This window comes from Falco rusticolus, chromosome 3, assembly GCF_015220075.1.
Source record: "Falco rusticolus isolate bFalRus1 chromosome 3, bFalRus1.pri, whole genome shotgun sequence".
In the NCBI taxonomy this organism is placed as follows: Eukaryota; Metazoa; Chordata; class Aves; order Falconiformes; family Falconidae; genus Falco; species Falco rusticolus.
The window spans coordinates 117474977-117488783 of NC_051189.1; the positions used below are offsets into that span (position 1 = coordinate 117474977).

Here is a 13807-nt window from a genome sequence, read left to right on the forward strand (position 1 = left end):
TTGCCTCTGATCAATCTCTCGACTCCTTTGCCAGAAAGGCTTCCCATTCCAGTAGTCAACGTGCTAGTTCTCTTCCCTCAACTTTTAGCTCATCTTTTTTGAATACAGATAGCCAGAATTGTCTGTAGGGTTTGCGATGAGTTACTGTAAATACCGTGTACAGTGGCACTGGTATTTCCCTATTAGTACTGGAAATACTTCTGAGGGATCTGAGGATCACATTAGCAAATCATGGGAATCTTGTCTTGGCTCCTGGATTCCAAGTTCTTCTCACCTCAGTCACTTCCAAATTAAGAGTTTCCAAATTCTGCAGATATTTTTAATTGGTCTTCAGGTACGATCATGCAGTTTATAAAGCTGGACACCAGCCGTATTAGTATGTGAGATCTTTTTCAGAGTATCAGCGAAACTTGAGTGACATTGGCAACTCCATACATGTATTCACAACTGTTTTTTCATTTAGAAAATGAACTTTTTCTTTAATACAGAAATAATCTGGTTACTTCTAGACTGCTGCATTGAGGGATGTGGGTTTTTTCCCAACAAACCTCTTACAAGCACCCGTATCTTCTTTTCCTAACAGACTTACGATAATCACAGTGGGCTGTTTGTATATAAAGATGGTAAATTTTAAACTCATGCTCCATGTCTTAGGAATTACACATTTTTGCAGTTGGCTGACTGTGATTTAATAGAGTGAAATTAGAACTTGGTGAGGTTCTGCTGGTGTCTGCAGTCTTCCTTTGTATCCTCTCTCCATTCCTTAGGTATTGGAAGATCATGCTGTTCCGCAGCTTGGTTCTCCATGCTCCCTCTTACGTTTGTGCATGCAGTGTTCTTCGTTTTATTGGAATTACAGTTGCTTATGATAGGTCTGAATTTGATCTGATACGCAGTTTGTTAATATAGAAGGTCAGCTGAAAGAGGATTTACGTGAATCTCTGGCAGAATCTGCCTACTTAATTTTACTCATTTCTGCCTTCCCACCCGGCTCATGTATGAAGTTTTCATTGCTTTGGGAAGATTCTGAAAATCTGCTAGATTAGACACAGCTTGTAAAAGCTCTTAATTTGTAACTGGAATACGGGGAAAGCCCTAAAATTGCATAAATAACTCTGCTGTTTTTTCTTTGCCCGTTGTTTCTAGGTTATATGTTCTCAAGAATCGAAGAGGAGCACTTGTGGGAATGTAAACAGCTGGGTGCATATTCCCCTATTGTTTTATTGAACACACTTCTATTCTTCAACACCAAATACTTCCAACTAAAGAATGTCAGTGAGCACCTGAAACTGTCCTTTGCCCATGTTATGAGACGCACCCGAACTCTGAAGTATAATACTAAGATGACATATTTACGTTTTTTCCCACCCTTTCAAAAACAAGAGGTAGAATCAGGTGAGCGCTTTCTGATCATCTGAATTTTGGCAATCATGTTTATGTTGTCTGCTCCTTTTTTCTAGAAAGGACTGAAGAGAAAAATATTATGCAGTAAGCAGAGTTGTGAAGATGCTGTTACCCTGTAGATTTTCAAAATTTTTTCACTCTAGTAAGGTTTAAAGAGAAATTCTGCGTGACCCAAGGTGTTCAGTAAAAATTTATAAAAGAGGTGCCACACGTTTGGCTGCAAGCTTGTCTTTTATACCATCCTAGGCTAGCACAAAACTTTAACTACTGCATGAGTTAAAGGCCTTTTCTGAAGCACTTTTCTCTGGACTTCATATTCTTGAGGTCCAGAACTTTATCATGCCCTTTTAATGCCCAGATTTGTCCTAGGTCTGTGCAGTGAACACACAAGGCAGCCCGAATGATGAACAGCAGTTTTAGGTGAAGCTAGGGGCTTGCTCATGAGCAGGGACTATCCTGACCTCGGAGGCGAAGAAAGACAGGTTTTCCTTTGTGGTTATTTTTTGGTATTTGGAAAAGGAAAGTCTTGATCGACTGCTTCAGTTAATAGTTCCGGTGTGTTACGTGAATTCTGCTTTATTAGGAAAAATTATATCCTCCATATTTTTCTGATAGATACTAATTCTTGTTGGTTTTCTAGACGAGCCATGGGCTTTGGACAGCGTGTAGCATACGCAGTCTTTTGCCCCTCCAGCAGATCAAACCATTTGACTTGCATGTGACAGATAATCAGTTCAAGTAGTGTCCTTCCGTGTGATGCACAGTCCCATCACTAGGTGCTAGGCTAAGTGACTAGGGCTTTTTCTTGAAGGCACTGTTTTTCACTGAACTTTTGTGATGCCGTTTTTGTGTATCCAGATAAATTATCTGTAGGCAAAAGGAAACGCAGTGAAGATGAGGAGATTCCAACAGCAGTGGAAATGGCTGAAAATACGGATAATCCTCTGAGATGTCCAGTCCGACTTTATGAATTTTACTTATCAAAATGGTAAGTGACAGAACTTGATTTTTGGTCTGTAGACTGGAACAGGCATTTGGGCAAGGTTCCTGCTCAGACCTTTTGTACCTGTGCTGCGGGCTCCTCTCTCCGGTTCCTGATCCCTCAGTGTGAATGCAACCATGACTTCCAGCATCAGCACTGCTGTTAGACTCAGCAAATAGGTAGTATTTGTTACTGGTCTTGAGTCAAGATGTATTCTTTAAATACCTGTTTACACATCCACAGGGTGTAAAGGTAAACAAGGGGCATTACTATAGTGACCGTGGCTTTCTCATCTCCCTTCATTCCCATACAGGATCCTTCTTTTGAGAAGATTATAACTTAATACCCTGACATCATGTTCCTTGTGAAAGAGGGTGGGAAAAGTGTGACTTAGGTAAAACTGCTGATAGCTTTTGCCTGCTGAAATGTGAGATTAACTTGTTATCAGGAGTTAGAAAGGAGACTGTATAGCAAGGACATAGATATAAATCATTTTGTCTCCTCTTGTTTCTATATAAACTTCAGTTAGATCGTTGAGCAGGTGGAATGTAATGTTCTTCTCCCTTCAGAGAAAATACACGTGCAAAATGAAACAGCATCTCATTAGTGTCAGTTAAAACAAACAAATCACTCTCAAAAACGCACCTACTGAGCCTACTACAAACAGTCCAGTTACTTAGGCAAAGGCATGCCTGGCAACTGTCCTGACTCTTTGTCTCCCTCTGCTTACCTTCCTTGTCTTTACTGCGTATCATTAGAAGGAACTTTTAGCTGTCCTTGGGCTGGGAAAACATCTTCATGCTCCTCACATATCATAGCTGAGCCCCCGCAGTGGTGCAAGCAGCAGTAAAAAATCACTTTTCTGTTTTAATGTGAATATTCCAAAGCCAGGCAGGAGCGATCCTTGCTCTAGAGGGCTTTGTCTTCCTCCCAGAGCCTGAAGGCTGCCTCAGAGCCACACGGTCAGTCGTTCAAGCAGATGGGCTTACTGTTCTGCACCATGAGTAGGCAAGCTAGGATTTAGTTTTGCTAGCTCTTGGAACATTCCATGTGCCAAAGTGTGTAGCAATTCTGGAATTCTAGAACCGGTTTCATTTGGAGATTGACTGTTCAGTGCTTCTATCAATCATATCACGATGCTAGTACCATTAATTGGATGGAACTATGATTGAAGAACCACATCGGTAAAGAAGTCACTGATTTTCTTTGTTTCTTTATAAGCAGCTAATGCTAAATGACCTGGAAACAACCGTTCCCTAAGTTGAAGGGAGGAAAGCGAGTCACTAACAAAAAGATTGGAATTCAGCTGTTTAAATTACAGTGCTGTCATCTCAATGTAACTTTCATTTTCTTCGCTGTTTCTCCTTAGCGTTTTTGTGAGTAGGACTGTTAATGCTGCCTCCTGCTAATGTGCTCTTCCTTTTTTGCCGTTGGCAGTTCTGAAAGCGTGAAGCAGAGAAGTGATGTATTTTACCTTCAACCTGAGCGCTCCTGTGTACCCAATAGCCCCATGTGGTATTCCACATTGCCAATAGACCCAGGAACCTTGGACATCATGTTAACACGTATTCTTATGGTGAGGGAGGTACACGAAGAACTTGCCAAAGTCAAATCAGAGGACTCTGATATTGAGTTATCAGACTAACTGAAGTGGGATATTTTCCTTTGAATACACATCAGAAGCACCAAACTGTGAATACATCCAGCCTTTGGAAAATGTGTATCAAATAAGCCAAGATAATGTCACCTACAGGCATATTTTGAACCACAGTGGATGTACAAACTGGAACTGGAAGGAAGCAAGCTGTGTAAGCTGCAAAAAACAACGTCCTGTGGCACCGATAAATCTCTGAACAAATTCAAGATGAACCTATTTGAGTGGTGCATAAATCCGTTATCTGTTTAGGATTTGAAAAAGTTGCAAGATATTTTTAAGGAAAATGGTTGTGTAAAATCTACCATAACAATGTTGGGCATGGAGAGCTAGACTGTGGCTCACGTGACGTCTCAGCCTGATGGCTGGCAGTCCTTGCTGCCAAAGGACACGTGGAGATCCTAGAGCTCTTCACGGGGGCGAGAGAGAAAGTGGTGATATTTAGACAGACACCTTCCATTATAAATACACGTACACATATGCTTTTGTAATTTTTTTTGGAACTGGGATCAAATGTTAGGAAGGCAGAAGCCGCTGGCTATCTAACTGGAGAACGGTCTGGCTGCTGTTAAAGGGTCACACGAGGCCAGAATCTAGCTCTCGGTCCAGGCTGACACCAGGTCTAGCCCTGTTGAGTCTTCGATGTGGAAGAGGTGCTGTAGGTCAAACTTCAGAGTGGTCGTGTTACGGGACGAACATTTCTGGGGTATGTACAGGAGAGTGACTGTCCTGGGGTATGTGCAGAAAATCCCTTACCTAGCCCAGTAGCTCTGCAGTCTGTCGATATAATCTAGCAAATACTGTGGTGCGCGGAAATTGTTTCTCCCTTAAGGCAGCTTTCCTTTCTCCTCTTTCCCTACTCCTCTGTTTTTGATTATTTTGTAAGGCGAATTTGGAGGGCCTTGTCATTTCAAATGAAAGATACATGCACTCTTTCTCTTTCCACCTTTGCAACGCGTGCAGTGTTGTACAAAGGATGCAGTATTACTTTTGACAACAGAACTGTGGTAGAAAATTACCATATGTGTTCTTTTTCCCACCCCACCCAAAGAGATTTAGTCATAGTGTTGGAAATGGAAAGAAATTTTTTTAAGGCTTGGCTGTTACTGCGTCTTTTTGAAGAGAAAAGCTCCCACATTGTGTTTAGAGGACAGGAGATTATCAGATGCTGTCTGTACCTCCGTTTTCTCAACCTACAGATATGTGTTTCTGATGACCAGTGGTCACAAATTCATTGGAAACCCGAACTATTTTTAAAGAAGAGAATTGTATGGTTTTTATCTAGCTCTGGTCAGTTATCCATCGTGTAACAGGGGTCTGGTATTTGATCTTGTCACTAAAATTTCAAGAGATGAAAATCAACAGCCTTGAATTATATTTCCTTTTTTTTGTTTGTTTTATTTGTTTTTGTTTTTTAATTATTTTTTTAGCAGTAACAAAAGTAATTTAACAAAAATAAAATCAGAAAGTAGTCTATTGACGTTGTGTACTCGGTAGTCCTGTCCCTGCCTGTAACAGATTTCACTGATGTATTTTTTAATACAGAAAACTATGTGAAAAGTAAACCTGCCCCTGATTCTGTCTGATCAAAGCCCATCTGTGTCTTTCATTTCTGATCCAAGATACTGCTTGCTCCATGTGCTGGCCTAGCACTCCAGGGGGAGATGTTTGGGACATAATCCGTACCCTGCCAGTACAGTATCCCGGCATTTGGAGGCTCAGGGATGCTCCCACAGGCTGATTTCTTGTTCTGTGAACACTAACCCGTCCCTCCCCATTGTTCTATTAGATAGTGACATAGCAGGCACGCTACTTTGGATGGGGCTGGTTGATAGAACGTTTCAGGGAAAATAAAACCATTCTGGAAAGATGAGTGTATAAGTCTGTAGGGGATAAAAAATGTCCGAGCTGTGTCTGTTGCACACAGGTGTGCCCAGAACCTCGATGTCAGGAGGAGAGGGAAAGGATTCGGGAATGCCTGTGTTCATCCCCTAGAAGAGTGCTGCTGTTCTCAGCTGGCTGCCTTTGCCTGCTCCCTCCTTCCCCGGCCGCCCCCAGGAGCAAGGGGGCAGTTAGGACAAGCTGTTGGGAGGGCAGGCTTCCGTTGGGCGAGGGTTGTCTAAAAAATACCACATCTGAGTTTTCCCTTAACAGAAATATTCCCATCGAACAGCAGTATATTAGTATCTTAGGAGAAACATACTCATTTTTTCTTTCTCTGAAGACACTCACTCCTTGTCTGTGAACACTTCCACGTATGTTATTTTTTTCCAGGTCCTCAGAACGAAAGATATTATTTGCCTTTTATGTTCTCTCAGCAAGGAAAGTGAAATCACTTTTAAGCTTGACTGGGTGAAAACAAAGTTGTTAAACGTTTTGCTAACTCCCGTTTGCTTCGTGGCTCTGAGATGAGAAGGGTTTCAGTGGAGTTAAACGACACAGTTCAGGACAAGTAGTTTTAGTTTCAGCTTCTCTGGTCAGACACCATCAGTTAACAGGACAAGTAGTTTTAGTTTCAGTTTCTCTGGTCAGAACCATCTGGAGAATGCATTTTGGTGTTGTCCAGGGTGTGCCTGGGCTGCCTTTGCCTCTCGGGTGATTTCTAGTCAGCCCGGGTAGAGTTCACACTTGATTTACAAGATAGAAGGTTTAAAATACATTTATAGATCATACACACAAGATCAAAGTTCTGAACACTTAAGATGAAGTTGTTTATAATAAACGTATCCGAATCATTCGCTGACCATGCAACGATGTTTGTTACTTGAAATATTCTTTTAAGCAGAAAAATCATGCTGTAATCTCGGTGCGGACAGAGGAACGACCAAGATGGGTGTGAGAAAAATAGAAGATGATGATCCTGCGAACAGGGTTTCTGTCGCTGTGCCTTCCTGCTGCTAGACACACGTTCCACTCCCCTTCGTGTTCAGCCTGCAGGGATGATGGCATAGCTCTGCAGACCGGTTGGAGAGCTTGGAAGCGAGCATGTCGTGTTACTTGTTAGCGAGCGTATCCACAGTTCTGGCTACTTACGCAAGTCTTTGGATTTTTGCAGAGGTTTTTTTGGTTGAAAATGCTTCTGGAATGTGGCTATTCCCTCCGTGGCGCCGGCAGTTCCCTGGCAGCTCTCACTGTGAGAGGTGCTCGGTGCAAGCCTGCTGCTCTCTCCCGGCTTCGGCTGACTGAAGAAACTGGGGCATGTTGAATGCCACAGAATGAGGTGCAAAAAGAAGTTCAATTATCTTCGGAATTATTCTGTCAACTACAGATCTAAAAGAACCCCCTGGATTTCTCTGGCAGTAGTCTCCAGCCGAGTGATGGCTCCTCAGAGACCTGAAATAAAGTGGCAGCAGAATCACTCGTTTCCCATTTCCCCAGGGTGCGCTCCTGCACCGGTGCCGGTTCAGTGCCAGGGTCACAGAAGTGGCTCTGAATGTGCAATAAAGTCTTTGTTTTCTGGTAACAATCTCAGTAACTCTGCTCAGTCCCTTGAGCAATAGTTTCACTGTTGCCTTAAAAAAAGAAGAAACCAGAACAACTGCTTGTGTGTAAAGTCCTTGGGGTGCTCTTCTCAAACCGCCGGCACCGTGTTCGCTCTCTGGGCTGGAGTTTTGCTCCCATCAGCACAATAGGTTCCTGCGCTGCTTTTTCTTGCACGTGTCATTTTAAACAGTCCTAACAAAGCAGAGGCAAAATTAAATTTCGTTGTCTTCTATTAAACAGCTGCTCGCCTGCAATGTGTCCCCTGTAGCATCATCAGCCTTAAAGAAATTAAGTTTTGAGCAGTTGAGCTACTGAGCAGTTACTGAGCCTTTCCTGGGCAAGAGAAGCTGTCCCGTTTTTGAGAACGGAGCACCGAAAATGTGTAAAAATCATGGAGCATGGCTGAGGAGAAAGTCTAGAAGGAGTTTTAGGAGCGGTGAAGCTGGATGGGAGCATACCCTGTCTCTCCAGGTCTTGCTGAGGGGTTGCTATGAGTGGAGCAGGCATGAGCCACCGCTTTTCATCCCAGCCTCAGCAGATGATGGCAAGACTAGTCCCTGCACGATCGATGACCTCTTTTCTTGGCTTCCTGTGGGCAGCTGCTTGAGAGAAATCTCTTTTCCCCCCACGAGTCGGCTGCAGATTTGTCGGGCAGGTAGGACTAACTCTACTTTTATGTCTCCCCTGGTTGGAGAAGCTGGGGGGGTGGGGTGTAGAGTTTTTGCAAAATGTTGCATTTGTTAAGAAGTTGACCTCAGCCCTTTTCTTTTAGAAGGTGGATTTTTTGAACTAAGGGGGAAATGGCTCCTTTAGTCCCATCACTGGCACGAACAGATCCCCTCTAACTTCATCCCGTGGCTCCCATGTCAAGTCCGTAGCACCAAGTTGGTACCAGCTTGCATTTTTATCTCCGGTTTCCTCCCTCCACCACTTCCAAGAAGCCTTCGATAACTTTTCGTTTGTGCTGTGTTTTATGAGGAAACAATTTCAGACATGCCAGAAAGAGTGAGTAATGACGGGGCGGGTGGTGGCAGAGGAGCTGTTGCAGGGTGCTGGGAAGGGTGCCTTGGGCAGGTGGGCAAGAAGCTAATATGAATATTTAAGTGTCTAGGTTTCATCATTTGATATTCAAAACATTTCAGTTGGATGCTATTAAGGACAATTAGTGAACGTGGGTGTGGGTCATAGATGGGACAAACTTGGAAAGAAAGAACCTGGATGTAAAAGCGTTTTCAGTTCCCGCGCCAAGCACGCTACCTCTTCTGCTGTCTCATGGCAAACTGCAAAATCTGCAACAGCTTTTTTATTTTTTGATTTTCATCAGTAGATGCTGCTGCCGTGGAGGTCGTTAGCTCTCAGTCGACGGCACCAGTGCTAGCTCTGGTCCAGGGAGAGGCGCAGCGTTGTAGGATGGGTTTTAGAGTCTCAAAGGAATTTGGGCATCTTGGATTCTTCTAGCCACAGAAGTCAAATTTCCATTGGCCATAACATTCACGAAGCTAATGGTTTTTCAGCAGAGATACGGGTTTTGTTAGAGAAAAAACCTGAAATACCTTAGATTATTACTTGCTTGGAGGGAAAAGGGAATTTATTACAACGAAACAGTCAAGCTAAACAAAGCATCACACACACCGAATCTCAAAAATGTATCCCAAGTGCACAATTTTAATTAACTCAAAGCCGGTCCAAGTTCCCGGTGCTCAGCCTTAGGATGCAGGCTGCGATGGCCACGTTAGCTGTGGCTCAGCTCGTTTTGTGGTTCACGGTCAACTACTGGGTGTGCCAGGAAGGGCATACCTGGGGCCTTAGGCCCACCAGTCTCGGACTTTTTATTCTCTCTTCTACATATTTATAACACAAAAAGCCAGACCGATTTGAGAAGGTCTTTTCAAGCTGCTGGGAGCCGAGCCAGGCTGCTGCTTTTCCGAGAAGGGTGTGGGTGATCACTCCTGGACCTTGCCCCCCCCCCCCACCCCCCAATTAAGCCACTGACTCATTATATAGCCCGGGATCCAGTGTACACTTCATGTCACTACTGTTCTATCGATGAAGCCTCGTGTTCCTTCCCTTGCCAATCTGTACCTCGGTTGTACCCATCTGTAAATTGGCCAGACTTTCCTACCTCGTTTGGGCATTATGAGGCTAAATTCTGTAGGATGCTTTGCAGCCCCGTGATGAAAGGTGCTATATAACTGCAAAGTGTTACTTCAAAAGATTTAAATAGGTCACCAGTGCATCATAACCTATATTAAAAAGACTTTTTCTTATATGAGAATTTATAGAGTTCAATGTATGGTATTAATAAGTGAATTATTGAGACCCCCAAAACAGTTTTTGTTTGAATCGTATCTGTATTCTGGAAAAGTGATTAAAAACCTTTAACCTTAATAAAAGAGTTTAGCCTTATTTCCTGTATGATGTTGGAATCTTTTAAACTTAAAGCAGAATCTCACAGATTTTAGGGGTGGAGGGTTTACTTGTTTTTAAGCCAGCATTAAAATAGCAGCTTAATATCTTCACAGCAAGGCTTGGTCTTTCCCACACGGCCGTGTGGCAGCTCACACTGCGTTTTGCTCCTCTTGGAAGCCTCTGGGATCGGCTGTAATTAGATCAATCACCAGCAGAGCTTGTTACACACCTTCCCCAACTGGTGGCTGCTCGAGGGGTGCTGGCCACCAGGAGAGTCCTCAGGACCCAACGTCACCTTTGCTCTGCCACCCTGAAATGCCGGAATGGGCCAGGAGCCCATGGAAGCACCGCCGCTCGCCTGAGACCTTCATACGGCGCTCGGATGCCTCCCAGCAAGGGCACGGCAAGTCTCACGGGCTGCCGAGTGAGCTCCCTGAGGCTCCTCCGTGTTAGGAGCCACCAGAGCTTTACTTAGGGCAGTTTTCAAGGCCCTGAAGCTGTTTTACACTTATTTTGAACTGTGCTGGTGCCCCCACAGCCAGGCAAGCGCCCGTGCAGCCAGCATAGCCTTCGGGTTTAAAGAAGCTGCTGAGAAAACAGATAGGGGCAATCGCAAGCAAAAAAATAATTACTCAAATGCTGATTAAATGTTCCCAGCAGCCTGAAGAATGAGCATCTGAAATTAGGCACACCCTGGTGCGGCCCCGATCGCCAGCAGACATCACGGATGCGTGGTATGAGTGTCTGGGGGCAAGGGAGAGTATTAGTTTCAATGGAGGATGATTATTATTATTATTATCATCATCATTATTGCTGCTATTATTATTTAACTGTTACACAGCTGACACCGATACCATCATTCGAGGTGAGCCGGGTCTGCACAGGGATAGCTGGTGTTCGGTTCAGGAGACAAGGAAAACTGGAAATGCGATTAAGAATGATGGCATGTGATGTGCAGAAGTGGCAGGGAAATACCGTGTCTGCTTGTTGACTAATGCTGTCATTAATGCATTTATTTTAGGTAATTAATTATAGAGAGTATAGTAACTGAAACCCAGCTGACTGCCAGGGAGACCCTTGGTTGCCTGGGCTTGGGACACCACAGGGGACACGTGCCACACATCAGTCCCATCTGCCATCCGTCACCACACACCACGTGAATTAAACACAGTAACAACCCTATCTCCGGCCTTGCCAGGGTCTCGGCTTTTTTTGGGGCGAGGGAGTGCAGGGCTGAAAACATACTGCTTTGATTCCATTCCTGGACCACCACACATCCCGAGGAGGTTGATGGATACCCGGCCTCCGACCGCACACCCGCCACCACAACACCCCCACATGTGAACCGCCTTTATTGGTTTCAATGCACTCATTGCTCCAGCGGAACCGCAGATTGTAAGAGGGTGGCCGGGTTGCTGGGGGGCTGCGGGGGCTGCCTGGCAGAAACCTCGGGCTCAGGCACCTTCTTGGCTTCACTTGGGTTTGTCACCTGAAGTTTTCTTCCAGTTGAACAGCCTGGAACCGGCCACTGCACCGAGCGGCCCCAGGGTAGACATCAGCCCGATTTTGGCACCAAGAGAAAAACCTCCAGCTCCTGCAAAGACAGTGACACCCCAGGATACCCCAGGAGCACTGATGCCGCCTGCTGAGGGGCTGAGCACCAGGCAGAGACCACCGAGGACTTCTGCTGGGTGGAGAGAGCCAAGGTCTGCTCCAGACTGTGCCGGGGAGCTGGCCTGGGGGCCGTCTCTGCCCGCTGAGCGCTCCAGCCCCTTTCTGCTGGCCCATGCTGGCCCCGGCCAGCACTGTGGGCGAATAATGCAGACACTGCTCTTGCCAGGAGAGCAGACACCCACCTGATGGCCCCAAACCCTCCCCCTTGGTGCCCTACCCCAGCAAGTCTTGATGCGTCCTACCACACCGTGGATTTATCCTTCCCCACAGCTCCGGGTGATTTGGAGCAAGGATGGGTTAAAGGGCTGGTTTGGCTCTACAGCACCTAAGGTGGTGCAGCCCCCCAGGATGACCCCAGCCCCACTCACCAATCGACTGCAGCACGGCCACGGTGCTGCCGGCCGCCACTGCTCCGTTGTTGGCTATGGCAGCTGCTGACATCATCTTGGCAGCCAGGGACCCAGCGGCGATGCCGGTCGCCTTAAAGCCCAGCACACAGACGCCCGCGGGGACGCCAAAGAGGGCCACCCCTGCGGGCAGGACACCGCAGCGTTAGGGAGCTCTCGGCCACCTGCACCACCCCCTGCCACCGGTGCTGGATCTGGCCCCCCAGAAAGGACAGAGGCGTTGGAGAGGGGAGTGAGGGCTGTGGGGTGCGGGGATGGGGACACCCCATCCTCGGGAGGGGAGGCGGGCAAGGGCTGCAGCAGGGGATGCAGCCGGGGATGCAGCCGGGGATGCAGCCGGGGATGCAGCCGGGGATGCAGGCAGACCCCCAGGCACAGGCCGGGGCTGCCCCCTCCCTCGCAGCACCCCCCGAGCTCTCCCCGGCCCGGCACTCGCAGCCCCCCAGCCCGGTCCCCCACCACAGCCCGGGGCTGGGACCAGGCAGCGACCCCGAGCGCTGCTCGCCCCACGCCAGCCCCTCACCTACTCCGACAGTGGCTCCGATGGCGGCTCCTTTGACTTTGTTTTTCATGGCTCGGAAGGAGAGGCCCTGCCTACCCTGCCTACCCTGCCGGCCCTGCTCGCCCCGCCCCGCCCCGCCCCGCCCCGCCCCGCCCCGCCCCGCCCCGCCCCGCCCCGCCCCGCCCCGCCCGGCGCGTCATCACGCGGGGGCGGAGGCTGCGGGCTGGCCGGGGCCTTTCATTAAGGGGATCGAGTGCAGCAGGGGAGGTACACGGGGGGCGGGGGGGGTGTGTCTCAGCGAGACAAGCATCAGTGAGGGTCCCGAGGCGGGTCCCGGAGGGTCACAGCAGGACTCCCCCGAGGGCAGCCTCGATGACAATCCCGGCCACCAACAGCCGTCACAGCTGTTGGACTTCACTGTGGACCTGAGGAAGAGGAGGAGAAATCAGCCCGAGCCTCCCCGTCCCCAGCATGGGGCCCCCACTGCACCCCACTGCCTGGGGGGGCATCCCAAGGAGGAGCAGCCCCCACCCCCCCCCACCAACGACCTCACCTCCCTGTGGGTGCACCTGGCACCCCACACCAGGGGGGACCCCAGGGTTCCCCCCTCCCGTGGCCGCCCCAGGCCCTCATCACACTGCTGGTACCTCCTGGGGAGGCTGAAACACGGGGTGCGCTGCGGTGACCCCGTGGGCACCGCGTGGCACAGTGCCAGGAGCACTCACCAAGCAGCTTGGCTATGGCCACCAGGGTCCTGGGGGCCACCCTCCCGCCACTGCCAACACAAGCATCGTCCGGCATGCGGGCATCTGGCTGCGTTACCTGCTTCGGTGAGGCTCGGTGCCAGCAGAGCTCCCGCCACCGCCACAATGAGTCCTGCTGCAGAGAGAAGCAGCGGTGACACTCCCACGGGAACACACATGTCCCCAGGCTGTGAAACCCTCAGCCCCGGGGCGCTGCTCAGACACGTGTGTCCCCCAGCCTCAAAAGAGGGGGGTGCGGAGGCAGAGCCCTGGTGGCCCACGCCAGCCTGGAGCAGAGCAGGGGGTGCAGAGCACCGGGGCCAAACCTCCCTAACTGGGGCACCGAGAGGGTCCTGCATGTGGGGTGGGCTGAGGGGCAGCGTTCTGGGGAGGGGGCAGCACCCCCGAGCAGGGTCTGTGTGTGCAGAGCAGCAGTGCAAAGCACCAGGAACGTGATTTGTTTCTGCGTGGTGTCAGCCATCCCCGTGCCCACCAGCGCCTTACCCGTCGGTGGGGTCAGCCCAAGAACACAGAAAACCTGTAACAGAG

At 48.4% G+C, this 13807-nt stretch overlaps 2 protein-coding genes across 7 annotated transcripts in view; one reads left to right on the forward strand and one right to left on the reverse strand.

Annotated features, from left to right (window-relative positions):
• Window positions 1-9929, forward strand: part of ZMYM4 (zinc finger MYM-type containing 4) — a 48167-nt gene extending 38238 nt beyond the window's left edge. For 4 of the 6 annotated variants that reach the window (XM_037379441.1, XM_037379439.1, XM_037379438.1 and 1 more), the window contains 3 exons: window positions 1147-1395; window positions 2263-2392; window positions 3824-9929. In XM_037379441.1, coding sequence (XP_037235338.1) covers window positions 1147-1395; window positions 2263-2392; window positions 3824-4031 — 587 coding nt within the window. In that variant the 3' untranslated portion in view covers window positions 4032-9929. The remainder of the gene's footprint in view (window positions 1-1146; window positions 1396-2262; window positions 2393-3823) is intronic. The other 2 variants (XR_005103045.1, XR_005103046.1) reach the window with 2 other exon arrangements.
• Window positions 9930-11267: 1338 nt separating this feature from the next.
• Window positions 11268-12643, reverse strand: LOC119144299 (interferon alpha-inducible protein 27-like protein 2A). The gene is made up of 3 exons (XM_037379444.1): window positions 12537-12643; window positions 11975-12136; window positions 11268-11526 (listed from the first exon to the last, which is right to left on the reverse strand). Exons 1-3 carry the CDS (start codon window positions 12583-12585, stop codon window positions 11405-11407), a joined length of 333 nt encoding a protein of 110 aa, XP_037235341.1. The 5' UTR covers window positions 12586-12643; the 3' UTR covers window positions 11268-11404.
• Window positions 12644-13807: the final 1164 nt, after the last annotated feature.

Coding starts and splice junctions, on each gene's coding strand:
- LOC119144299 (XM_037379444.1), bottom strand. CDS start 12,585: ATGAAAAACAAAGTCAAAGGAGCCGCCATCGGAGCCACTGTCGGAGTA. Junction 12,137..12,536: donor CGGAGCCACTGTCGGAGTAG/GTGAGGGGCTGG, acceptor TCCTGCCCGCAG/GGGTGGCCCTCTTTGGCGTC. Junction 11,527..11,974: donor GGCCGTGCTGCAGTCGATTG/GTGAGTGGGGCT, acceptor CTGTCTTTGCAG/GAGCTGGAGGTTTTTCTCTT.